General features: G+C 39.2%; 1 protein-coding gene across 1 annotated transcript in view; it reads left to right on the forward strand.

The window, feature by feature from the left end:
* The window catches only part of LOC132824489 (endoplasmic reticulum metallopeptidase 1), a 46,139-nt gene extending 27,357 nt beyond the window's left edge, over positions 1-18,782 (forward strand). The window contains exons 10-15 of the mRNA XM_060839079.1: positions 3,888-4,078; positions 5,265-5,417; positions 9,546-9,745; positions 10,356-10,471; positions 15,309-15,472; positions 17,123-18,782. Coding sequence (XP_060695062.1) covers positions 3,888-4,078; positions 5,265-5,417; positions 9,546-9,745; positions 10,356-10,471; positions 15,309-15,472; positions 17,123-17,287 — 989 coding nt within the window. The 3' untranslated portion in view covers positions 17,288-18,782. The remainder of the gene's footprint in view (positions 1-3,887; positions 4,079-5,264; positions 5,418-9,545; positions 9,746-10,355; positions 10,472-15,308; positions 15,473-17,122) is intronic.
* The last annotated feature ends 8,180 nt before the right edge of the window (positions 18,783-26,962 follow it).

Below are 26,962 nucleotides of genomic sequence, written 5' to 3' on the forward strand. Positions count from 1 at the left end.
GGAGATGCCAAGAATTACCATGACACGCTTACAATCATTAAAAAACAGCCATGCCAGCACTGAGGCTTTTGATGTTGACTTTGCAACGTCGGATATAGTATCTCGGTCTTAGAGGACTAAATTCTATTAAATTACATAAGCAGAGTTTGGCAAATTGATGAGGGGAAACTTATTTCAATTAGGATATATTTCAGTAGCCCAGCATTAGTTTGATTGCAGCAGTCTGGTTCAAGTCATAGCATTACTTCAGTAAGATCTTGAAAGTTGTACTCATGGCAAAAGGCTGAAACAACTGATATGTGCTGGTCACTATACTGGACATTGAACAGAATGAAATGTGAGCTTTTCAATCTCCCATTGCTGCGGATTTGCATTGAAGATATTGTAAACAAAACTACAAGAAGTTTAGCTTGACAGAGTACTGCTTTCAGCATCTTGGTGAATTTGGTAAGTGAGGAAAATTCAAGGATTGGTCTATGTTCTAAAATCTAATCTTTTTGTATTTAACATTTAATCATAACTTGTTTTTTTCTCAGTTTTTGTTAGTGATGAATAAGTTACCTGCTTGTGGAAACTACGCAGTCACTTAATTAAGTGACTAGTCTGTCAGGCAGGACTCTGCTCTTTGTAATGTTTTCTAGTTTAAAAAAATTAAGGTTTTTGCTTCCACATGAAATCAGCAGCATGGCATCCATTCGTAGAGTCATAGAGATGTACAGCACGGAAACAGACCCTTTGGTCCAACCCGTCCACGCTGACCAGATATCCCAACCCAATCTAGTCCCACCTGCCAGCACCCGGCCCATACCACTCCAAACCCTTCCTATTCATATACCCATCCAAATGCCTTTTAAATGTTGCAATTGTACCAGCCTCCACCACTTCCTCTGGCAGCTCATTCCATACACGTACCACCCTCTCCATGAAAAAGTTGCCCCTTCGGTCTCTTTTATATCTTTCCCCTCTCAGCCTAAACCTATGCCCTCTTGTTCTGGACTCCTCGACCCCAGGGAAAAGACTTTGTCTATTTATCCTATCCATGTCCCTCATTATTTTGTAAACCTCTGTGGTAACCCCTCAGCCTCTGACACTCCAGGGAATACAGCCCCAGCCTGTTCAGCCTCTCCCTATAGATGCCGGATAGACTTAGAAGCCTCCTGGTCTGCTGAAGTGCAGCAGCAGGTCTCCCATCACAATGGTGGCCTGACTGCTGAGACCATTAGGCAAAAGTATGCGCTGCAGATGCTGGAGATCGGAGTCTAGATTTGAGTGGTGCTGGAAAAACACAGTAGGTCAGGCAGCATCCACGGAGCAGGAAAATCAATGCTTTGGGGAGGCCCTTCATCAGGGAACAGCATGATGAAGGGCCTTTGTCCGAAACATCGACTTCCCTGCTCATTGGATGATGCCCACAGAGGCCATTGCATATTTTAAACATGAAATGCTTGCAGAGAGGTTGCCACCATTTTGCAGTGCCCTCCCCTTCTCACTTAACTGCTATATTATTCTGCTACTTTCAAGATGATTAACTTCCTGTTACCCCTCCAGCCTTGAGAGGCACTTATCAATGGATGACAAACCCACCTCCTGGGCCAGCAAATGGCAAAATCAGGGAAGTTCACAATGAGTAATTATCTCCCACAATAAGTGCATTTCTGATCCCCATTTGAGCCTGACAGCAAAGTTCAGAGGCGAAAGTGAGGACTGCAGACGTTGGAGATTAGAGTCAAGATTAGAGTGGTGCTGGAAATGCACAGCGGGTCTGGCAGCATCCGAGGAGCAGAAAAATCGACGTTTTGGGCAGGAGTCTATCATCATTCCTGCCAATAAGATCACAATAAACACAAGGTACTAAGAAGTAGCATAAAATAATTGCAAACTTCAACTCATGGGGATAAAAGTTCAGAATATTACTTGTTAGGAAATTTCTCAGCGCACAGACTGTATCAACTCAAGAATTCAGTATGATAGTTGACAAAACATCAAACAGGATATCCAGAAGAAACATATTCACCCAAAGCATCGTGAGAATGTGAAAATTGCTACCATGGAGTGGTTTAACCAATGGTATAGTTACTTTTTAGGGGAAATTAGAAAGTATCTGAGGAAGAAGGTAATATTTATCTACAAAAGTAGATTGAGGAAAGATGGGCGTATTCTTGAGTGGAACATAATCACTTGCAAGTCTAAATGGCCTGTTTGTGCTGTATGTCCTAAGTAATTCTCATGTAATGCAGTCAGTTGATTATTTTGCTCCCTGACACAAAATGGGTTCAGAAGTGCCCTATATGAGTTGATAAATTTATCCAAGTTCTGTCAAAAAGAACCTCGCATTCCAGATTTCCTCCTGTTGTATTGACTCTGATGTCATAAGCTGATCTGTAACTGAGTTTGTCATCAAATCTTTACAGTGACTTCTTCGGCTGCTTTCTCACTAGCTGAGTGTCAGCATGTATTTGTGACAGGTTAATCATGTTTAACCAATTGCCAATACCTCACTAGGGTAGTGCACTGGAAATCAATTCTTATTATTCTTGGAGTTTTGACAAAAGTTAAAAATTTTATCAAATTATCAAATTTCCCCAGTTTATTTTTTATTTTAAGATTAGGTTGATAGAAAACACAAATCATGCTCATGTACTTCACAAGTATTATTTATTACAAATTAATAGATTTAAATAACTACAAAGCAACATGTCAACAATTATGTACTATTGATATGTATTTTTGTGTACCTTTTTCTTCTGTTTGCCAACTTGACTGGTAGAAAGAGATTTCCCAAATTATTTGATTTCTTTATCTTCAGACATAACATTGTCCTGATCCATTTTATTTGTCAATGGCATCAAAAAGAGTTGGATAATTATTATTCTTTGCCTCCTCTACTGCAGCTGAAGATTTTCTTCAGCATTGTTACCAAAAGCAGAGACAGAAGATATGAAAAAGCAGAAAATGCTGCAAATGTTCAGTGGCTAAGGCAGTACCTGGAGAGAAATGCTTACCTTTCTACATCGTGACCACCTTTCATCAGAAGTTGGTCAGTGTTAGCTCTCCATCATCTGAGGCGAAGGAAACAAAGTTGCCTATTTTTTGCCTCCAGCAATTCCAGGCATTATAGACGTTCAGAGATCCACAACACAAAAGAAGGCCTATTGTTTGTCTCTTGGTCACAAACAACTGCCTAACTATGATAATACCATTTTCCAGCATTTTGCCCATAGCCTTGTATGTGTTGGCAAATTTTAATTGTTGATGGGGGTAAAAAACAGTATTCAACTGATAAACATTGAGGGCAGTTTTGTTGTGTTGGTTTAGTCAATTGCATAATCTTTTGCAACCACCTTCAGTGTTTTGGAAATAAATGAAGTGAAGTAGGTATGTCTTCCCTAAAAATTGGAACTCAAATGCTGAGGGAGTCAATGTACAGGTAGACATCTTTAGTGTGGAAGACCATAATTGTACCGTTATCTGGAACTACATGAAGCAAATTACTCATCTGCTTTAATTATTGTACATCAGGATTAGATCTTGCCAGCTGACCACTCGTTTTTCTATGTGATATTGTCTTTTCCTCAGTACGATGGGAAGAATGATGTTGCTTTTTTGTTGGGAGCAAATGAGGAACTTTTTAATTCATGATGAATTATGTTGTATCTTTTGTCTTGATGATATTCATGTATATTTTTATGCATCTTTCCCTCTAGTTGTGAGCTTTTTCTTACTTACTTTTCTATTTTCTTACTTGTGAGATACAAGTGGGAAAGTTTTTTGGTGGCCAATAAATCTCTGTGAGGTGAAAGAAATATTTGTGCATTTTAAAAAATGTATTCATAAGTCATCAGTGCTGTTTTTTAAATGGCTGTCTGTGTTTTTCTGTTTTGACCTAGGTGCTACAGTGAAACTGACAGCAATTTATTTTCTGGGTCTATTTATTCCTCACCTGCTGACCATGTACTTGTTTTGGGGTGCATTTGAAATGTTCACTCCCATACTGGGGCGTAGTGGCACTGAAATACCTCCTGATGTTGCACAGGCTTCTATTATTGGAACCTTCACTATTATCGTAACCACCTACTTTGTAAGTCATCATGTTTCATTGAATTCAAAAGTGCGTTGAAGAGATTTGAAGGGACGAAGGGGAAAAATATCTTTTGTGTTTTAATAGACTGAACTGAAAGTCAAAGTCATAGAGATGTACAGCACGGAAACAGACCCTTCGGTCCAACCTGTCCATGCTGACCAGACATCCTAACCCAATCTAGTCCCACCTGCCAGCACCCAGCCCATATCTCTCCAAACCCTTCCGATTCATATACCCATCCAAATGCCTCTTAAATGTTGCAATTGTACCAGCCTCCACCACGTCCTCTGGCAGCTCATTCCATACATGTACCACCCTCTGTGTGAAAAGGTTGCCCCTTAGGTCTCTTTTATATCTTTCCCCTCTCACCCTAAACCTATGCCCTCTAGTTCTGGACTCCCTGACCCCCCAGGGAAAAGACTTTCTGTTTATCCTAGTAATAACACTTTTAAGGAAATAGGTTCGTTAAAATTAGAATTCCATTTGTAAACTAGAATCTGTACTTCACTACTAAGCATAATTTATGAATTCAAGAAATAAAATGGATCTTTGCATTGAGTTCTACCATGCAGTAGCTGGCCATTCCACCCACCAGGTCTTACTGGTTTTTATGCGCTACATGAATTACCTCCCATCTTATTCCTCTCACTTTACTAGCATACCCTTTCTTTTTTCTTCTTTCTGTTTTTCCTATTTTCCTTTTAAGTGCCAATGTGATGCATTAGACCTATTGTTTGTGATATCCTTCTAACTACAATTGTTATGGTTCCTCCTGCATTATTTTTCTCCACCTCCTGCCGCCAACTCTGTTTTAAATCCACCCACTCTTCAGTTAAATAATGACTGGTCGCTAAAACAGAGATTCTGATCAATTATGAGGACAATATTTTTGAGAAAGCATTGAAAAGTTTAAAAAAAAGTTGAGCTGGTGCTTGGGTGAGTGGAACACTGAAAACAGATTATTCACCAGCATCACTGTCGAGTTCAATAATACATACATATCCACGTATGCCAGTATGTTACCAAGAGTGGAAAATAAGACAGGTTATCAATCCTTGCATCTTTCCTCTGCCTGGGATACTTTAATTTAAACTGGAAATTTGACATCTTTGGCCAAGATAGTGTCCTGATTTAGGTTTTTGGTCTGGCTGCTCACTAAATATGTTCTTGTTCTTGTTTTTAGGTGAGCCTGGTTTATCTGTGCAGAAGTACAAAATGGACTCTGTTGGGTTTGGGGATTGTGTTTTTGACCTCATTCACTCTGGTGTGTAGTGGAGTGTTTTTTCCATATTCATCTGATCGTGCTGGGCCACACCCTAAGAGAATCTTTCTTCAGGTAAGAGGTTATAATAGTATAGTTGTAGGACAAGGAAAGGAAGAACAGCCTCACATTTATTGTCTTTTATGACTTCACAAAATCCTGAGGCACTACAGAGTCAATGAGGTAGTTTGAAGAGTAGATCTGTTTGTACTGTAGAAAACGCAGTAGTTAATTTTCATGTAGCAAGGTCCCACAAACAGGGACCAGATAATCTGTTTCTAATAAATTTGGTTTAGGGATGAAAATTAGCCAGGACTCTTGGAGACCACTCAACCACCCCTCCTCTTCTGACCTTTTACATCACCTGATAAAGCATCTCAAATGTAGCACTTCTGAAATTAAACATTCCCTCTGTGCTGCACTGGACTTTTAGTCTAGATTGTGGTGAAGTTGGAGCTGAGGGTAATTCAGAGGGTAAGAGCGCCATAATTGAAGTTTAAAAACAAAACTGGACATAGTGGAAACATGCAACAGGTCTGACAACATATGTAGAGAAAGAAGCAGTTAACCTTTCAGATTGATGAACTATGTCAGAATGCTTTAAAGGTAGAGATGGAAGAAGGTGGAGGGACAAGAGCAAAATGGAGAGTCTGGTTATGTGGGAAAGTAGGAGAGCTGTTGGAAAACTTAGAGACAAACAATAGAGGTGTAACTGCTATTGAGAAGGAAGATGAAACAGATATGGAAGATAGTTAACCCTTTCAGGTACGAACATCATAAGAGAATATCTGCCTGTCAAGATATAAAGGGCTGTTCTTGGATGCAACTCGTGTTCTAGTTCAGTGTTCGGTTTGTGCAGCTAACAGTAATGCATACTTGCTCTTAAGTTCTAATCTGAGGTCTTACAAAGGGCTGGGTGTAGAGCTTTGATATAATTTAACTAACTATTAAGCATTGTGTACATTCTGTTTTTGAGGACTGAGCCTCCCTTCTGCCATATACTTTATATGTACACCATTCCCCACTTGGTGTCAGTAACTTCGAGTAAGACCAATATGAAGGATTGGTGGCACTCATTTGAAACGATTGCTGATTGTCAGAAAGACCCATCTGATTCATTAATGTCCTTTAAGAAATGAAACTGCTCTCCTTAGCTGGCCTGATCTATGTGTGACTCCACACCCACATAACATGGTTGACTCTTAACTGCCTTCTGGGCAATTTGGGATGGACAGTATATGTTGGCCACATTTTGAGTGAACTTTTTAAGAAAAGGACTTTCCATATGGTTCCACTGGACATGACCACACAAGATACCTTGCCTACGGAGTCGCACCTTGTTACAGTTGATTGGATTTAAAATGAAGCATAGTGCACTGATATCATGCAGCATTGTTAGTAAAACCTGACGCTGGGTGAAAATGCATGAGCAGTCCCTCTGTCATGGGTGATTTGGCAGTTTAATAGGAAATCTGCCATGAACTGTCCCTGATGATTTGTACATCAGTACACTTTATAGGGTTAACTTTAACCTTCACCATTTGGCCATCAAACTGGTAGAGCAGATTTCCCACCTACCCACCATGAAATGAAAAACCGCAATGGGTGAGACAGCCCACAAAATTTTGGCCAGGTTACAAAACGAAGATTTTTTTGTTGGATAATGTTAGAAACTAGATGCCGATGATATGAATGTTATTTTTTGGATGGTTCAACTGTGTGATTAAATGTGAACTAATAAGTATAGATGCTCAGTAGGTATATTTGCCCGTTATTCATTTAGATTAGATTAGATTAGATTCCCTACAGTGTGGAAACAGGCCGTTCAGCCCAACAAGTCCACACCAACCCTCCAAAAAGTAACCTACCCAGACTCCTTTCCCTACATTTCCCCCTGCCTAATGCACCTAACGCTATGGACAATTTAGCTTGGCCAGTTCACCTGACCTGCACATCTTTTGGATTGTGGGAGGAAACTCGCGCAGATACTGGGAGAATGATGGGATACAACTTATAATCTTAAACCTGGGACCTGTACTATTGGTTTAACTAGGAAACTTTGCCTTTCTTCCTTCATTAAATTTATTGGTACAATATGAAACAACAACAGAAATTTTGGAGAAACTTAGCAGGTCCTTCAGCATCTGTGGAGAGAAATGAGTTAATGTTTCGCGTCTAATGATCTTGCTTCAATATTAACTTTTTTCTCTCCAGTAGATGCTGCTACACTAGCTGAGTTTCTCCAGCAATTTGTTTTCTTTCAGATATTCAACATTCTCCATTCTTTGCTTCGTTTTTATTGCTACAGTATGTTTTGCAATTTTATTGCATTGGGCTTGAATTTGCTGAAGTATGTACAATTAGTTGGACTTTTTCTTGCGACCTTCAGCTGAAATGTTTTGCTATGTAATTTGTTGGAGGTGACAGCTGATTTAAAAAAAACAATGAAGCAAATCCAGGACAGGTATATGGGATCTTGACAAATAATGGGAACAACAGGGTTTCATCTGTTGGTATATTTCTTGTGAGCAGGCAAACAGCACATCCTTTAGCTGTTTGCAACAAGTCAACTATTGACCGTACCAAGTTAACCCACATTTGCAAAACACCCAAGGAAGTATCCAACATTAGGTGATTCTATAATTGGACAATATTTGCTGGATAATCCTGAATTTCAGGATTATTTGATTATAATTCTTGAGGAATTAAACTGACAACCAACTTGTACACCCACTTGTATGTACTGGAAACTATGTATATTATTTGGGGTTAGTTTTGCTCAGTTGACTGGTCAGCTGGTTTGTGAAACAGTGTGCTGCCGACCGTATGGGTTCAATTCCCACACTGGCTGAGATTACCAGGAAGGACTCTCCTTCTCAACCTCTCCCCACATCTGAGGTGTGGTGGCCGTGCTGTTAAATCACATCTGTAAGACTATTGCGACTTGACTGGACATATTTTAACACAGAAGACCCTATTCTTTGCACACAAGAAAATAAAAAATGTACACAACACTGCACCTGTCTCAACCAGAAAAGTTAAGTATCCATTTACTGGTTTCTTGGTAAGGGCATTGCCTTGAGAAAACAGTCAACCTGCCTAGATTAAAATGCTGATAAAATCTGACTGTTAGCTGTCAATCAGTGTTATTGGGGACATTCTCTGTGGCAATGCCTTCAAAGTCCACTTGGAACCAAACTGTACTGTCTTATGTGATATATAGCATACATACTCGAATAAAAGCTGACTCCCTACTTTTGGCCAAAAAATCCGGAGTTTTCCATACGTCTCGTGTAAAAGTCAACCTTCGTTCTTAGAGTTACCAGATCAACATTTGAGAGTCAAGGTATTATCCTGTGCATAAATGTTATGATGAGGAAATGTATTTTTTGTTTCTATTGTCTTTAGCTGGTAATTACCGTAATTTGTAGTTTTTTTCTTTTTTTTCGTTTAGAGATCAGTTAGGCTTCTAATAATACAGTATTTTGGACGCGAGCATGCATTTCCGCTCCTTAAAAGTAGTATCCATGTAATAGTCAATCCCATATATTTAACCTTTTAAAAAATAGTCTCCAAATTTGACTTCTGCACAAGTATGTTCTGTTGGTTTTCCCATTGAATTGGTATTCTTGTGAATTGTCCTGATGAGTACAACAGGAAAATTTTCAGCAATTTTTTTTATCCAAAGTGAAATTAATTTATATTGCATTAGCAAACATTAGATCAAAAATAGAGTTTGTGTTCTTGAGCAACTTTACCTAGTTTTCTAATCAGCCTGTTCAGAGATATTAATTACATACCTCTGGACTTGAACATGGGCCTCCTAGTCCAGTGGAAGGGACAGTACCACTGCTGCAAAAAGGCCTCTGAGTTTAATGCAATTCCAACACTCCAAAATTATGGAGTGGATAATAGTGAGATGCTGTTTGACTTGCACTATTCTATGGCAAATCTTGGTGATTTACAACTCATGCCACACATCCATGTCCCATTAACCTGATAACTCTGTACTGTTGACAAACACTATTTTTACCAATAAGGTGCAACCCTTTTTTAATATTTGGAGAATGAGGAAGTGAAATTGAATAAAGTATACTTTTACTTGAGTTAATTAATTCTTGTAATATGGAATTTGGTATGAATCTGGATTTTGGCACAATTGCACTTAGCCAAAATGTTAATTTCTCTCCTCTCCCATTTCAGCATACAACAAGGATGTTCCATGATCTTAATGGAGAAATAATCAAGAGAGATTCTGGGATATGGATTAATGGATTTGATTACACCCTTATGTCCCATGTTACTCCGCATATACCTGAAATAAACAGTACAATAAGAAGTTCATGCGAAAATGCACCTTTTTGTGGTTTTCCTTGGTTTTTACCGGTCCACAATCTTATCAAGTGAGGATTCCTTTCTCATATGTTGTCTGTTGTTGGGATTGGCTATCGTTTATTATCCATGACAGCCTTTGTCCATGATTAGTTGATTTTCATTCTTGATTCAAAAATCACACAACACCAGGTTATAGTCCATCAGGTTTAATTGGAAGCACTAGCTCCTTCATCAGGTGGTTGTGGAGTGCACAATTGTAAGACACAGAATTTATAGTAAAAGTTTACAGTGTGATGGAACTGAAATCATACATTGAAAAATACCTTGATTGTTTGTTAAGTCTCTCATCTGTTCGAATGACCATGTTAGTTTCACTTCTTTCATATGTAAATCACAACACTTTTTTTTTTCAAAAGTTACATTCTCAGGTTAACTGTAACAATTGGTGTCAGCCCAGATAATGTGCAAGTGCTTCCAATTAAACCTATTGGACTATAACCTGGTGTTGTGATTTTTAACTTTGAACACCCCAGTCCAACACCGGCATCTCCAAATCATACTTGATGACAGCACAAGGCCAAATGTAGACACCATGATATAAATTTGCATATGTCATGTAAAAATACTGTTGTACTAAGTGTATGCATTTTTATTCATTGGCTTCTTACTGTTTTCCAGGAAAAACTGGTATTTGCCTGCTGCAGAAATTTCACCCAAGACACCTGTTGCTTTCAAACTGCTTTCCAAGTACAAGATGCCATCAGGGTCTACAAAATTGAGCTTTGAGGTGATGGGTATGAAAACCACTGTTTTTTTTTAGTTTCTGTATTAAGTACAATCTGATATTCTTAATAAGCTGCTCCTTACAACAGATCATTAGTGTTCCTACAAGTTCTGCATTTATTGAAAAATCTGACAGAAATGAATAAGGATTTAAAAATCAAAGAATAATGCGAGGTTATTGACTTGAAGAATTAACCCTTGAGTTTGTGTACAAAAATGCTTTGACAATATTTTCTGATTTATTTATTTCAGATTTCTAGCATCTGCATTTTTTTTACTTCAAGTTAAGCTCAAGCTTTAACATCACCAATTTCACACTGTTTCCTTTAACTGTAGCCCCTCAGTATGCTTGTTACTGTACATGCTGTCAAGGGCAGGCCACTTGGCACTTTCAGGCCGCTCTGCTACTCAGTAAGATCATGGCTGATCTGATTTTAACATTAATTCTACGGTCCTGCATATCCCTGATAATCATTCATCCCCTTGGTAGTCAAGACTATTTTCCTCTGCCTTAAAAATATGTATTGCGTGTGTGTGTGTGTGTGTGGGGTGCTGTGAACCAGTTGTTGACAGAAGCTTTCACTATCTTAATGATTTTTAAAAAAAGTTCATCCTCCATATTTTGCTGAAGAAAACTTAGAACAAGTAATAGCCATTTTATTATTGACACATTAGCTTTGTTAGCTCTGTGATGTGGTAAGGTACATTTTTCTGCCCTAGAGGGCCACCCCATGGGTGATCTTTGTACTGCAACCTCTCAGGATCACGATTTATTAAAATATTTTTTAAAAATCTTGAAATTTCATTGGGTATTGGCTTTTGCTTTTTTTTAAGCACTGCTAGTGCTAAAGGCAGACATGAGTCCCTGATATTTTTGCTTCTCCTTATCTAAGACATTCTGGCATTGGAGACAGTCCACAGAAGGCTCACAAGTTTGATCCCGGGTATGGCGAAACTGTCTTCAGAGGAGAGATTAAATAAATTGGGCCTGTACTCATTGGACTTTGAAAGAATGAAAGGTGACCTTTTTGAAACATACACAATTTTTTAGGGAACTTGACAGGTTAGGTATGGAGAGGCTCTCCTCTTGTGGGAGAGTCTGGGACCAGAGGGCATCATCTCAGAGAATAAGGGGTCACTGAGTAAGGATAGAGATGAGGAAAGTTTTTTTTTCTCAGGGTGGCGAATCTAAAAACCCTCCGCAGCAAAGAACTCCATAAAGTTGGATTGTTAAGTATATTCAAGGCTGAAGTAGTCATATGTCCAAGGAATTGGGGGCTCTAGGGAAAAGGCAGGAAGGTGGAGTCAAGGGTTATCGGATCAGCCATGATCTCATTGAATGGCAAAGCAAAATCGATGGGCTGAAAGGCCTACTTTCACTTACTCCTCTTCATGAACTTTTGTTAGAAATAGGATAAAGTTGTATGCAGGATATATTTGTTTGAACACTCTGAGTGCACTTCACATGTTGCCTTGAGTGATTACTGCTAAAAATGAAGATGTTAAACATTGTATTACCTGACTTGTATCATAGAGATATACAGCACGAAAACAGGCCCTTTACCCCAACTCATCTATGCCAACTAAATTTCCTAAACTGAACTAGTCCCACTAGCATTTGGCCCATATCCCTCTAAACCTTTCCTGTCCATGTACCTGACCAAATATCTTTTAAATATTACAGTTGTACCCACCTCTGCCAGCTTGTTCCACATACATACATCCTGTGTGTGAAAGATTTGCCCATTAGGTCTCTTTAAAATCTTTACCATCTCACCTTAAACCTATTCCATGTAGTTTTGGGCTCCCCTATCCTGGGAAAAATGCTTTGGCTTACCTGTGTTCCTCACGATTTTAAAAATTTCTATAAGGTCACACCCTCAGTCTCTGACACTCCAGGGGAAAAGAAAGTCCAGCCTCTCCTTGTAGTTCAAACCTTCCGGTCTTAGTAACATCCTTGTTAATCATCTTAGCTCCCTTTCCAGTTTATCACGGTGGCTCAGTGATTAGCACTGTTGCCTCACAGCACCAAGGACCCAGGTTTGATTCCGGCCTTGGGTGACTGTACATAATTTGCACGTTCTCCCTGTGTCTGTGTGGGTTTCCTCCGGGTGCTCTGGTTTCAACCCACAATCCAAAAATGTGCAGGTCAGGTGAATTGGCCAAGCTAAATTGCCCATTGTGTCGGGGTGGGTTGCTCTTCGGAGGGTCGGTGCGGACTTGTTGGGCTAAAGGGCCTGTTTCCACACTGTAGGGCATCTAATCTAAACATTCTTCCTTTAACAGGGCGACCAGAATTGTACGTAGTACTCCAAATGAGGCCTCAATGTCTTCTATAACATGACATTTCAACTTTTGTACTCAATTCTGATGTATTAGGGAAAGCATGCTGAAGGCTGCCTTCATCACATTGTCTACCTGTGATGCCACTTTCAAAGACCTATATGCTTGCACCCCTTGGTCTCTGTTCGGCAATAATTTGTCTTACAAAAATGCAACACCTCATTTATCTAAATTAAACTCCATCTGCAATTCATTGGCCCACTGACCCAGTTGAGCAAGATCCCATTGTACTCTTAAATAACCTCTTTCACTGTCCACTATACCACCAATTTTGGGGTCACCTGCAAACTTACTAACCATGCCTTCACATTTTCATTCAAATTGTTTATATAAATGGTGAACAACTGTGGACTAAGTATTGGTGCTTGCGGCACATCGCTGGTCACAGGACTTCCAGGCTGAGAAACAACCCTGTACCACCACTCTGTCTCATACTGTCAAGCCAACTTTGTATCCTAGTAACTAAGTCTCCCTGGATCCCATGTGATCTAACCGTACTAACTACTCTACCATGCAGTACCTTGTCAAAACCTTTGCTAAAGTTCATGTAGACAACATCTGCCACTCTGCCTTCATCTGTCTTTAAATCCTCAAATTTGAGAGACACAATTTCCCATGCACAAAGCTGTGCTGACTATCCCTAATTAATCCTTGCCTTTCTAAATGTAGGTCCTGTCTGTCATCATCCCATCCAACAACTTGCCCAGCACTGATGTTAGGCTTACTGGTCTGTAGTTCCTTGGCTTTTCCTTGCAACCTTCCTTAAATAATGGCACAACATTAGCCACTCTCCAGTTTTCTGGCATCTTACCCATGACTGTCGATCATATAAAAATCTCCACTAGAGGCTCTGCTATTTCTTCGTCAGCTGACCACAATGTGTCACAAAGGGTCCCAAAGTGTCCCTCCATAAACTCCCCAATCACTTGCTGTGCTTCGTTTCTCAAGAGGAGGTCTAGTTTTGGTCCTTCTCTAGTAGGGCCATCAACATATTGATTGAGAATTTTTTCCTGAACGCACCTAAATTCCTCCCCATCCAAGCTCTTAATGCCATAGCAATCCCAATCTATCTATAGAGAGTTTAAATCCCTTTTTGTTACAATCCTATTGTTCCTACAGCTATCTACAATCTCCCTACATATTTGCTCCTCAAATTTCCTGCTTACTAAGTGATCATCCCCTTCTTATTTCTCAGTTCCACCCATGTAGCCTCATTGGACGATCCCTCAGGAATATCCTCTCTAAATACTGCTGTGATGTTTCCCCAGTCAAAAATGTCACTCTCCCTTTTCTCTTGCTTCTCCTTCTACCCTTCCTACAGCGTCTATACTTTAAACATTGAACAGCCAGTCCTATCCCTCCCTCAGCCATATTTCTGTAATAACTATGATATCCTAATCCAGTGCCCTGAGTTCACCTGCCTTACCTGTCAAGCTTCTTGCATTGAAACAAATAAGTTGAATTCATCAATCTTCCCTCATTCCTGCCAAGTTCTTGTTTGGTTACTTGAGAGGGGGACAGCCATAGGAGATTCCTGCACTATTTGCCTTTCTCCCTTGCTGGCCAATCATCTACCTATCTGAATCTGCCATTGTGACCACCTCCCTGAAGTTACTATCACACCCCCTCTGCCTCCTGTATGCTTGTCAGTGTGTCCAACCGCCGTTCCAACCAGTCCATGTGGTCTGAGAGGGCCAGTCTGCAGCTGGACACACTTCCTGCAGACATCGTCACCCGGGACTCTTCATTGGTCCCTGATCTCCCATATGTGAAAGGAGGAGCATATCACAGCACTGACTGCCATCCCTGCTCCTTTAATGACTCATGATTTTTTGACTGGACCCCCTTTAAAGTTTAAAAAGTTTAGAAGACTTTTTTTAAAAAAGAATAAATAAACCAAATAAGTCATACCCTTGATAAAACAAAGACTTCTAAAACAAAAATTTAGAAATACCCACCAGGAGTTAGTCACCAATTAGCTGCTTCCATTCATCCACTCACTTTCTGAACTGCTACCCCGCCCCCCTAAACTCCCACACTCACCTCAACTTGTAGCCTTTCACTGTCTACAGTGAGCACTCCATGCTTACAGCCTTATCGGCCTTGCTTTTGTATTTTAGGCCTGCCCTACTTCAAAAACCACATTTAACCAGTTTACCTAATCAGTTTAATTAGTTGCCCCCAGGTGCTACAGCATTAGGATAGCTTGTTTTAACTTAGGACTGAAAAAAACCGCTTTAAATGTCTACCCTTCACTTCCCCATGGTTTGATTTTTATGAAGGTAAAAGATTAAGATTTATGCCCTTAAGCTCCCACCCTCACTTCAGCTCCCAACATTTCATTCTCTTCAGCTAGAACTCTCTCAAAGCAAAGTGGGAGGGCATTATTTGGAAAAATGCATCATGAGTTTTGAATCATTTTATTTGAAAATATAATACATTGTATTAATCAATTCACAATTTTTGTTTATGCCCGTACATATATGTACTTTTCCCTTTGTGTAGGTCCCAGTCACATGACGCTGTACATTAGGCCACTCGAAGGAGCTCGCCTGATCAGATCATCTTTTGGGGATAGGACTTCTTTGTACAATAATAATGGCGATTACTTTGTTTTCTATTCCCATGGACTAAAGGCTCCAGCTTGGCAATTTTGGTTGGAGATGCAGGTAAACCAGTTCTTCCCCAGCACCTTATATGCTTTGTCTTTCGTTATGAATTGAAGTAACTGGGGTGGGAAGAAAGCACACAGGACTTGATGTAAATTTGTAACTACTCCCTGCATTGGCTGATTGCACTGATGAAAACAAGCTCTGATTTGAGAATCCAGAGATCAGGATTATTTCAGGTGGATAAAACTACATTATTACAAAACTGAGGCTTTTTTCTACCTGAGATTGCAGTGAATGCATGTGGGATCACAATCTGTACTTTTCCTCCTTCCTTTCTCCCTTCGGTTAAGCAAGTTTTGTCGTGCTGTTGTCCCTCAATACCTCATTCTCTCTGCCTCACAATGCTACAATTGATATCTCAGGTTGAGTCCTTTGCCCTCCGCTGTGGCATGTTTCATAGTGGGGGTAATTTAGTTGGTGTTGCGGGAGGTGGTGTAAGGACTGTGCTACCTCCACCTGATTAAGTCTAGTGTCGGAAGGCTGGTAGAACTCTTTTCTGACCTGCCAGGTTGAGGTCCTTTAAGTGGACCATTAACGTGCCATAAAGGGTCTTATCTTATTCCTGCTAGTATTCAGTCAGTAATGGGGAGGGCAGAAGCATATGGGGAGCCCAGTGAACAGAGTCATGATAACAGGATTGCCGGTTGGATACAGCTGTCACTCAAAGGCACTTGGTACCTTGATCAAAGGACTGGCGGGAACAGCCACTCCCTGCCTTTCCAGCTGGTCTAGACCCATGATGGTGTAATGATCCTGAGGCTTGTGTGGCTGTCCTAATGGAAGAAACCACTGCCTCCTTGGTGGTAATACCATTCTAGAACTGCTGGCCTTTAGTCCGCAGCTCTTGGGGACGGGACTTTCACCTTGTTACCCTGTTTTGATTAAAAGAGGCAGCGCAGGGCTCTGATGCGAGATGCCCAATATCTCGCAAGCCCAGCCCATCTCCTTCGGTTTGGAGATGGTGTCAGTGATCCTGTAGTACCTCTCCTTGAAGAGTCTCTTTAAATTACGTAAACCGACTCAGCGCATTTTTGACAAGACTGTTCAATTGAAGCAGTATCAGCGAATACTGTTACTATTTAGAAATCAAAGGTGCTTGTTTGGTAAGTTAATGTTAATGCTACTGCTGTGCCATTTGTACACTCACCTGGTTATGGTATGTAATCTAGCTTTGAAATAAATGTCCTTTATTTAACTGTGAGCTAAAAGTGCTGTATGTCAAGACATACAAAATTACACCTTGATCTCTCACTATTACATGGTAGTAGAAAATTGTCAGGAAATATATTTATTATAATAGCCAATGGATTTTCCAACTGAAAGGTGAATAAGGAAATTATTTTACAAACTTAGGTGCATAATTGATTATCAACGCAACCAGAAATCTCTGTTTAGTCTATGGTTCAAAGTAGAACTTTCCAATACAATTCAATCCAATATATTAGCCTTTTTGTGAATTGTCCTGATTAGTGCAAGATGAAAAGTTTTGACAAAATGTCTGTCTTCAGCAATACTCTGGATTCTATTGGTGAGTCTGTTCTTAATGTTGTTTTTCATAACAATACTTTAATAGATAAGCTACTTAAATAATTTTCATGATCCGCAGTATTCTTTCTCTGATTTCTTTATCCTATTGTTCTTTTTCAGACACTTGACCTTATGACTGATGCCATGGTTGTTGTTGCTGTAGCTTCTCATCATTTTTTTGGAGAAGATCAAAAAACAGCAGAATTAGTTGCTCTGGAGCAGAGATTTCCTGAATGGTGTGTTGTCTCCAGCTGGTCCAGCTCTTACAACTTGTTTGTCTTCTAACACTCGGATTAAATGGCTAAGACTAGATGGAGGTAACTCCATTTGGGTAAAGTATGGCATGGCTGGTCTGGGACAAACTGAATCTACTCCCAAAGTATACTCTAGGTTGGTGGAGCATGTTCTCTTGTAAGATCAGGAAATATCTTGCATGCAAATGATCAACTCAAAGTCAGTAAATAACTTGTTAAAAATATTAACTTGAAGGTTGCTAAGTGTACTGGTCAGTGAGGCTGGTGTTTTTCATGTGAAGTAATGTTGAGCAAATCTGAAACGTGGCAGATGCTATGATCTCCTGGTTTAAAAAAAATCTAAATCCTCCGTTTAACTCAGTTGCCCCTCATTTTGGTAGTAAAAGGGTTATATTTGACTCTCTGAGGACCAGCACAATCTTCCACAGCCAGCCTCCTAGTGCCCTGGCACCTTTCAGACCTCAGGGATCCTTGTTTATTGTGACATGAAGATCACTTGAATCTTAAGAGTATTACTGTAGACGTGCACATACACTGAGTTAACTGTGTTCTCTTAGTATTCATGATGTATAATGAATACTTAAAAAAAAAGTAATGTGTAATTCAAAATGTATTAATATAGGTTGAGAATAGTGAGTGTGAACAGATGAGGTGAAAGCAATGTTGGTGTGAAACAAATTAGTCATTGGCCTCTATTTTCTTTCAAAATGCATAGGATTTGGAATATAAGGGCCAATTAATCAAATAACGATTTTTCAGTTAATTTTCAGGGAATTCTTGGGAAACCCAAAGAACTAATAACGGACCCTCATGATGACTATGGGTTAATTGCAATATTGCTGCTTGTACTTCTGGTAATAAAACTTTAACAGGAGACACTTCTAATGAATAATTACTTTGTCGGCATGAGGTTATCTGGCTGTTGTCTTGTAGCATGGCTAGTTTTGATTTCCTCTCTGTTCCTCCTGTGTGAGTGGGGTAGATTGAGCCGATCCTCAGCCAGTGGTGCTGCAGATAATTAAATTCACTCGTTGTAAACTAGCAGCCCACAATGGAAATCATCTCAACACCAGGACTGCATGAAATTTTGAACACAGTTTAACACGGTGCGGTGCTACTATATATATGTTAGGATGTAAATAATGCAAATTTATTAAGAACTCATCATAATTGGTTCTCTTTATGGTCTGGAACCATATTGTTATCTTGAATGTAGCTTGATAGGCATTATTGTTAAAACCAAACTACTGATGGACAGAATTCCTTTTTGTTCTTCTTGTGTTTCACATTTGCATGTTGCTCGGGGCTCCTTAGTATGATATTGTACATTGATTTTACACTAAGCATTGCTTTGGTGGTTTACATTAATGTTTCTAAATAGGAAATAATTTTCTTTTGATCCTATCTTATTTCAGTGTGAAATTTCTTTGATTTATCTTACAGATCTGAATCAAGTTCTTTCTAATTAATAAGACTCTAATAATGAAAATGGCACTGATCATTTCGTTTAAACTTGAACAATAACAGCTTTCATTAAACTGATGTAAATAACTTCCAATGTTTTAGTGGTTTTATTAAGGTGTCAGAGTTTTTACTGACCTGAAATAAGACTCTCAAATATTTGAGTGGTCTAAAACCAATCTTTTATTTTACTTGTGCATAGACAATCTTTTCTCTTGTATACATCAAATGCTATCGGAAATAACTTCTAAGAGTTATCCGAATAACAGTCTTTGATAACAAAATCTTGGGAAAGTCTATACATGACTTAGTAATAAGCACAGTTATGATAAAATGCCATGCTAAAAGAATGGATGGAGCTACGGTTAGTATAGTAAGATCACAGTTTGTTCAGCTCACAGAGACTATGTTCCTTTTCCAGGGATTCTAGCCAAAAAAGGCCTATACCTGGTAAGGATCTTGGATTATGGCCACAAGATGTCTGCTTGACTAACAAGTTGTCTGGTTTAAAATGGTTACTGCTTTATGCTTTTAGCTAAATACTTTTATTGTTAGTAATCATACATTTTAATCCTTAAACTATTTTGTCCTTTCTTGTAATCATTAAGCTATTCCATTTTTCATGCTGGCCTAATCAGCAGTTTTATTCTTTCACATTCCTCCCTTTTTGTCCTGAAATGACAACCAAATTCTAAATCTGAATGGAGCTGATTCCTTCCAGGACTAACTGCACGTATTCTGATGGATGGGAGAAAGGAATAACCTGCTGGAATATCATAGAGGCAGTCATAGTTTGTTTGACAAAGGAAACACCAAGAATTTTACAACAGGAAATCAGAACAAGAACAAAAAATATTTTTTTTAAAAAGTCCCCTATACAATAGAGCTTCCTCAGCTACCTAATAGGGAATGAAGCCAGAATGGGTGGTCCCCATGGTACACCTGGGGGTATTTGTAGTTCCTCCTCAATTTTCCTGACCGTATCTGCTTCCTTTCAGATATAATCAGCAAGGTTAATGATGTTTTCAGAGGAGTCAGGGATGTAAGTGCAACATTCTGATAATCATATTGTTTCTGTGAAAGCCTGTTTCTGGCAATGATTCAAGTTCCAGTGATGGGACAGGGATTGAAGATGATAGATGTGGGGCATAACATAGGCCAAGCAACAAGAGCCAGTCCATGTTGGGGGCAACCAGGCACAGATCCTGTTTCCACAAACAAAATGTGTGCCATTGTATGGGACAGACCGAGTTATATAGTCAGGGACCAGACATAGTTAAAGGTTTCTGCTGATACAAGGTTGATGAAATTAACTTTAGATGGAGGCCAAACATTGGGTGTGACATTAAAATATTGGGTTTATTCTGACCTGCAAACCAACCTCTAGGCCTGAATCTGGTGAAGCAACTAGAGTCCACTAATTTTCTCACCCTTGATGTGTCAGTGATGGTGACATATGGAGTGTGGGAGGTATTAAACCAGCGTTCAAGATCAGAAAGGCCGTTTCCTGTTGTTTGCCACATATCGCGGGAACATTTTCTGTTAGGTTTAATTAATTACCATGTCAATGCTGGTTATAAGTTCAATATCAGCAGACACAATTAACTATTTCAGATCCCTAAAATTCCCCCTTTTTGATTTAAAACACTCCAAATTAAAATTCAAAAGTAAACTTACATCTGACATTTTGTTTTTTGATAATTGTAAGGGCCATGAAGCATCTTGAGTATACACAGGTAAGGGGTAAAGGATTGAGTGAGACAGCACTTTAGAAGCTGAAATGTGACATACAAGGAGTGGCTTCAATATTTGTTGAACACAACAAGCAAGGATAGAATAAGAAGCACCACAATAAAAAAAATGCAATCAACTTCTCCATCTTAGGCTATTGTAACAATTCTTATCAAGCTTCAAGTTCAGTCACTGATTGCTCATTAACATCATCAAATTTCCTTAGTTCTCTTTTTTGAGGTATCTGTACGTTGTTATTTTTTAAAAATCCTTTCAGTTCAGCTCACTATTGCTGTTTTAAAGCCAGTTTCTCCGTGGATTATGTTTGTGTCTTATTGTTTAAACTATGCTTTTGTATTCTTCCAAGCCCCACACCCTAATCCATTTGTCAAGTAGGTGTCCGTGTCTGAGCCCTGCTCTTCAGTGCATTTTTTTTAAACTCGTGTTCTGGTTGTTACCTCTGAGGTGACATTCACTTTTACACGCATCCCAAGACCATGTCTTGACTCCCACATGATCAATCAAATGACCCATGAGGTTTTACTTATCTCCACACAGTGTCCCGATGATGCGGGCAATGGTGCAATCACCAAATCAGTTGTCTTAAAAGGAAAGACCAGGACACAAACATCACCAAGAGAAAGTTGTCAATTTAGGACCCTCTCTTAATTTCCTTTTCACTAAAATACATTTTAGAAGTCAATTGCTATTTCTACCCACTATTTATTTTTCTTCTCCTAATAACTTCCATCTCTAATTACTTCACCTCATTCAATTTTGTCAGTTAACTATTCCTATCTATCTAATTTGATATCTGGAGAAATCTGTAGTCCATGGTAAATTATCTTATTATATTTTAAAACAGAAGTCAAATGTTTCTGTTTGATTCAGGCAAAACATACTTTGTTCTTTCTCTGAGATGACCCACATGTCTTAAAATTACTTTATAGCTTATTTTAGATATTTGACAGACCTCTATGCAAATTTCCAAGATCAAAATTCTGGTTCACCAAAGTGACAAACAATTTTTCACAGTATTTCTTCAATGCTGTTAGCAAATGGCTGGACGAGGTGAGGATGCCTCCTCCATCACTGTGTTGCGACCCTGAAGGATTGTAGACATGTTCAAAAGTTTGTATTAGTATCTGGAAAAACAAAAAGTAACCATCCATTCCACTTCAAGCAGAATGGGTTAATTAGTAATGGTTTAAAAGGTGGGGTGATAACTCCTGCACATATAATTGTCTCTCTCTCTCTCTTTCTTCCCCACCCTTCCCCCTACAGAAAATGTGTTATAATTAAGAAAGGAAAAGCCAACCTCCTTGATAGTTTTATTTCAGACTCTAGAACATATTAGGATTTTGTTCAGAGAAATTTCTAAAATGCCAATTTTCCTATTACTTTGATACTTTCATACCAAAAATTCATTTACAACGAGACAATCTTATCATTTGCAATTAAAGATTCACTCATGTTAAAATGGTATTTGGAAGTTCACTCTGGCCAGAAAATGAAATTCCAAACATGTTAATTTCCAAATTTCAAGAGATAAATTTCTCCCAATCTTTATGACCTAATTTTAAAATGAACACTTGGATGCAGAGTTGCTAAGGGCTGTTATTGCTTTTGCCATCTTGACAAAATTCATACTCAATTTTTTTTTTTAAAGTCTTCAGTATGTACTGGAAATTCATTTATTCAAAAACCAATTTTATAACATAAAATGTGCACAGTTTCCAACTCTGAAATCCATTATAATCACCTGGTTCTAATCTCTCAATTTAAATCCCAAATTTGGTTCTTTAAGCAGTTCTGATTAGTCATTGCTCATTTATATTGTTATAGGCTGTGAAATAACTGCAGCTGCATTAATAAAAGTCTTGCCTACTCTCATTAGTTTTTTGGTGGTCTGGTAAGATTCAAGGTAATAAAATGCTTCTAATGCACAAATAATGACTAATCCAAAAAGACAGATATTAACAATAGCCCCTTAACTTTGTTACACGATTTTTACAAAATAATGTTGAACTGAAACTTAATGTCCCTTCCTCACTGAGAATTGGTTATAGAATTGTCACTGTTACACAAAATTACAACTTCATTTCTAGCACGTGAAGACTTGATTTAGGCATCACAGTTGTTACGCTTCACCAGTGTAGAGTAATTCTTTCAATCTGAGACAATTAAAACACTTTTGTGTTCCAATGAGATGCAGCAGTCTTAAAATTATATGGTAACAAACGAGTCCAAAACACACACAATTCTGCTAGTATCATTTTCTGAAAACAACATTGATGGTTTGGGATATTTTAGATCCATCTTGATGCTTTGTTTTACATTTTTAATTACATTATATAAAGTTTACTGTAATTCCTCCATTTAATGAGCAAATGTTAAAGTCTGAGGTGATTTTCCTCAATGTTAGGGTTAGACTTTTTTTTTGAGAAATGAGTAGAAACAGCTTGCGCCTGAGGCCAGGGTGCTGAAATGTTAGTGTCACTATACTATACTGTAAGATTGAATTTAACTGATTTATTAATTACAAAATAAACACACTTCAGAGAACTTCGATAGGAAAGCAGTGTGCAAATTGATTTTAATTTCTTTACAATGCCACTTTTTTTTCCCTTCCTTTCGTCAATTCTGCGGCACGATGGCACAGTGGTTAGCAGGGGCGGCACGGTGGCACAGTAGTTAGCACTGCTGCCTCACAGCGCCAGGGACCTGGGTTCAATTCCCACCTCAGGCGACTGACTGGAGTTTGCACATTCTCCCGTGTCTGCGTGGGTTTCCTCCGGGTGCTCCGGTTTCCTCCCACAGTCCAAAGATGTGCGGGTCAGGTGAATTGGCCATGCTAAATCGCCCGTAGTGTAAGGTAAGGGGTATGTGTAGGGGTATGGGTGGGTTGCGCTTCGGCGGGTCGGTGTGGACTTGTTGGGCCAAAGGGCCTGTTTCCACACTAAGTAATCTAAAAAAAAAATTCTCTGACTAGTCCAACACCTAGGGATAAAAAGGGGGTGAAGTTGATCTTTGCCAGTAGCCAGTGGGCGAGTTGAGAGCAGCTTTATACTGGTGTCAAATGGTGCAAGAATCTAAGGAAAAGACTTTTGAACGATTGTAATGTTTTCCTCCAGATTAAACTGATTTGAGTTAAATAAGATTGGCTTTCATGAAAACATAGAAGAATGTGAGTAGTTAGAAATTGACAGTAGGGCACTCATGATCTGTCAGAAGAACAGGTGGGTTAAACACTTTTTTTTACAGAATTTGCATTTCAAAAACATTGGTGCCTTAAAAAGGACATTGCATTAAACATGTATGTTCCATACTAATATGGACACACATTACACTTCCAAATCATCACAGATTCCCAAAACACAAACTAAATTCAAAACATTACCAGATCTCGAGCTCCAGGGAACAAAAACACAAACATTCAATCACCAACAAATGTGCATTCAAACCAGACCACAAAGAGTTAAGACTTAGTTCAGTGAATGCAGCACGAACAGTTGGTCTCTCGCTCTGATTTAGGGCATTTAATTATTTAAAGTGATCGCAATTAAATGTGGTATTGGATGGAAATGGCTCCTCAGATTTTTTTTTTAAGATGGGTTTTTACAAAAGTGTTATTCCGCATTTTAGACAATTAAATTTAAATTTGAATATTGCTGATTGGATCTCAGGAAAATATAAACTTAACGGTCCATGGAATTTGCATTGCCTCACTGAGGGGGCTGGGGGCTGGGCTCTGAACCTCTCACAGAGACAAACATTCCATTGCCTCCCAGGAAGGACTTTCCTGTTTAAGCCTTTAATCCTTTTGTGAAGGTCTCCATGCCCATTTTCCTTGGTTCATGGCAAAGAACTATGGTATGTATTTCATTAATAGCCCTGTTGAGTTGACTGGAAGGATTGGGGAGACTAACCATAATCGTTCTGAGTGCTGACAGGGTCGGTGAACCCACATTGCCTGTCCTCCCTGAGGATTAGGGAAATACTGTATTGGAAACATACCAGGGACAAGGTCAGTGAGTGTCATTGCTGCTTCCATATGTACTGCACTAGGTCCTGACCCTGGCTCTTGGGACTGTTGATCTTCCCTGTGATTAGATCTCACAGCTTGCCTCTTGTGTTTCTTCCTGTTGATGTTTTCTAGGGTCTGTTCTTAATCTTACTAAGAAAAATCACACAACACTGGGTTATAGTCCAACAACTTTATTTGGAAGCACTAGTTTTTGGAGCTCTGCTCCTTCAGGTGGTTGTGCAGCAGGCCCATAAGACACAGAATTTATAGCAAAAGATTACAGTGTCATGCAACTGAAATAATGAACAAACCTCGAATGCTGTGAAGTCTTTCATCTTTTAGAATGGGTTGCGGGTTTTACTTCATTAATGTGTAAATCCCCGAATAATAAAAAAGTGACATCTCAGCTCAGACAATGCATTAAAAGTGTGTGGTTAGAGTCTGTCTACATCCCAATCTTGAGTCAAACTGGTTCTATTTCCAAAGTGGAATTTACAAAGTATTACATGGATTGACTGCCTGCAGTTTGTACATTTTTGAGCAAAATAGAATATAATCTGCAAATACAAATACGCCCCATAGACTTGTGTGTATGCATGCATGACAGAGAGAGAGAGTATTCGTGAGTGCATGTGTGAGTGTGTGTTTGCATGTGCAAGCGTGTGTGTGTGTGTGTGTGTGTGTGTGTGTGTGAGTGTGATGGAGTATAAGCCTTTGAGAGGGGCTGTGTCTGTGTCAGTATGCAGATCCTCTCTCATATACATACACACACTTTCACTGGCTTATATTCCATCAGACTCTTTACCAAGCTTGCACACACAAACAAACACTCTTTCATGCACTCTCCTGAAAACACTCTCTTTCTCTCATGAATGCACACAAGTCTATGGGGTGAATTTGTATTTGCAGATACATTCTATTTTGCTCAAAAATGTACAATCTGCAGGCAGCCAATCCATGTAATAATTTGCAAATTCCACTTTGGAAATAGAACCAGTCTGACTCAAGATTGGGATACAGGCAGACTCTAATCTCACATCTTTAACGCATTGTCTGTGCTGAGATGTCACCTTTTTAAAATAAGAATTTAGTTATCTCAAGAATGGGACTTAAAAGAAGTTCTGGGATTTACATATTAATGAATTGAAATCTGCAACCCATTCTGAAAGATAAAAGACTTAGATTGTTGTTAAGTTTGTTCAATACAGTGTCATGCAATTGAAATAATATAATCTTTTGCTATAAATTCTGTCTTATGATCCTGTTCCAGTTACCTGATGAAGGAGCAGTGCTCCGAAAGCTAGTGCTTGCAAATAAACCTGTTGGACTATAATCTGGGGTTGTGTGATATTTAACTTTATCCACCACTGGCACCTCCACATCATATTTTCTATCTGGTATTGTCAGCAGGGTGGCTGGTGGAGGCGTCTAAATGATGATCTAACACCTCAGCACTCGGAAACTGTAGCTGTTGTGCACAGCTTGGGTCTCGCTCGGGCCTGATAAGGCAGCGTCGACGGGGATAAGAATAATTGTCTCATTTTGACCTCAAACGTCCTGGTTCTCCTGTGTAGAGGGAGGGGCACGTGGTTTACATTCTCCAGGCTGTTTAACTATCATTTATGGTTTTCCACCTAGTTGTTTACCAGCTGCAACTTGCTGTGTGGTTTTTCTTTCTTTCTTCTTTCCTGCATAACTTGCTTCAAAATCTTTTTTTTCCTCTCTTGGCTTTCCTTTTCCAATCTCAAAGTTGCTCAGTGTGTCTGTTTCTTACCTCTTTTAAATGGATCTCTATCTTTTGTGAAGGTTTGTAGCTCAGGTTGAGGTTTAGGGTGTAGGTTTGCTCGCTGAGCTGTGGGTTTGATATCCAGACGTTTCATTACCTGGCTAGTTAACATCATCCATGGTGACCTCCAAGTGAAGCGAAGCTGTTGTCTCCTGCTTAGGTGTGGACTTGATGGGCCAAAGGGCCTGTTTCCACACTCGGGAATCTAATCTAATTCCAACTTCTCCTGTTTGGTTCCCCGATTTAGTTTCCCAAAGAAGAACCTCACACACCGTACAATTAAACTATTAAAACAAATCCTTTTATTCTAATAAATCCAACAAAATAAACAAACCAGACAAACAGCAATCTCAGTATTTGTTCTGTCGCTGGCTGGACTTATCAAGAGTACTCACTATGACTGGGTATTTGAATTTGCCAGCGTATCAAGGTCACACTTTAAAAAACAGATATCATTATAACTCAGACACTTTAACAGCGGTTCAGTGTATATTTGAGAGCCACCAACTCGGCTTACAAAATCACACTGTCGAACAATCAACATTGTTCGGTATACAGACTGGCAGCACTGCGATGCTATAGGACAGAACCCAATGGGAATCAGGAGTCACTGCTTGCCGGTTCAGGGCTCTATCGTGGAAGGTGACAGCGCTCCCCTCTGTTGTTTCTCTGTGAACAGCAAGCAATCTCGTTGAGACCAC

The sequence above is a fragment of the Hemiscyllium ocellatum genome, chromosome 2 (genome assembly GCF_020745735.1).
Source record: "Hemiscyllium ocellatum isolate sHemOce1 chromosome 2, sHemOce1.pat.X.cur, whole genome shotgun sequence".
NCBI classification, from domain to species: Eukaryota; Metazoa; Chordata; class Chondrichthyes; order Orectolobiformes; family Hemiscylliidae; genus Hemiscyllium; species Hemiscyllium ocellatum.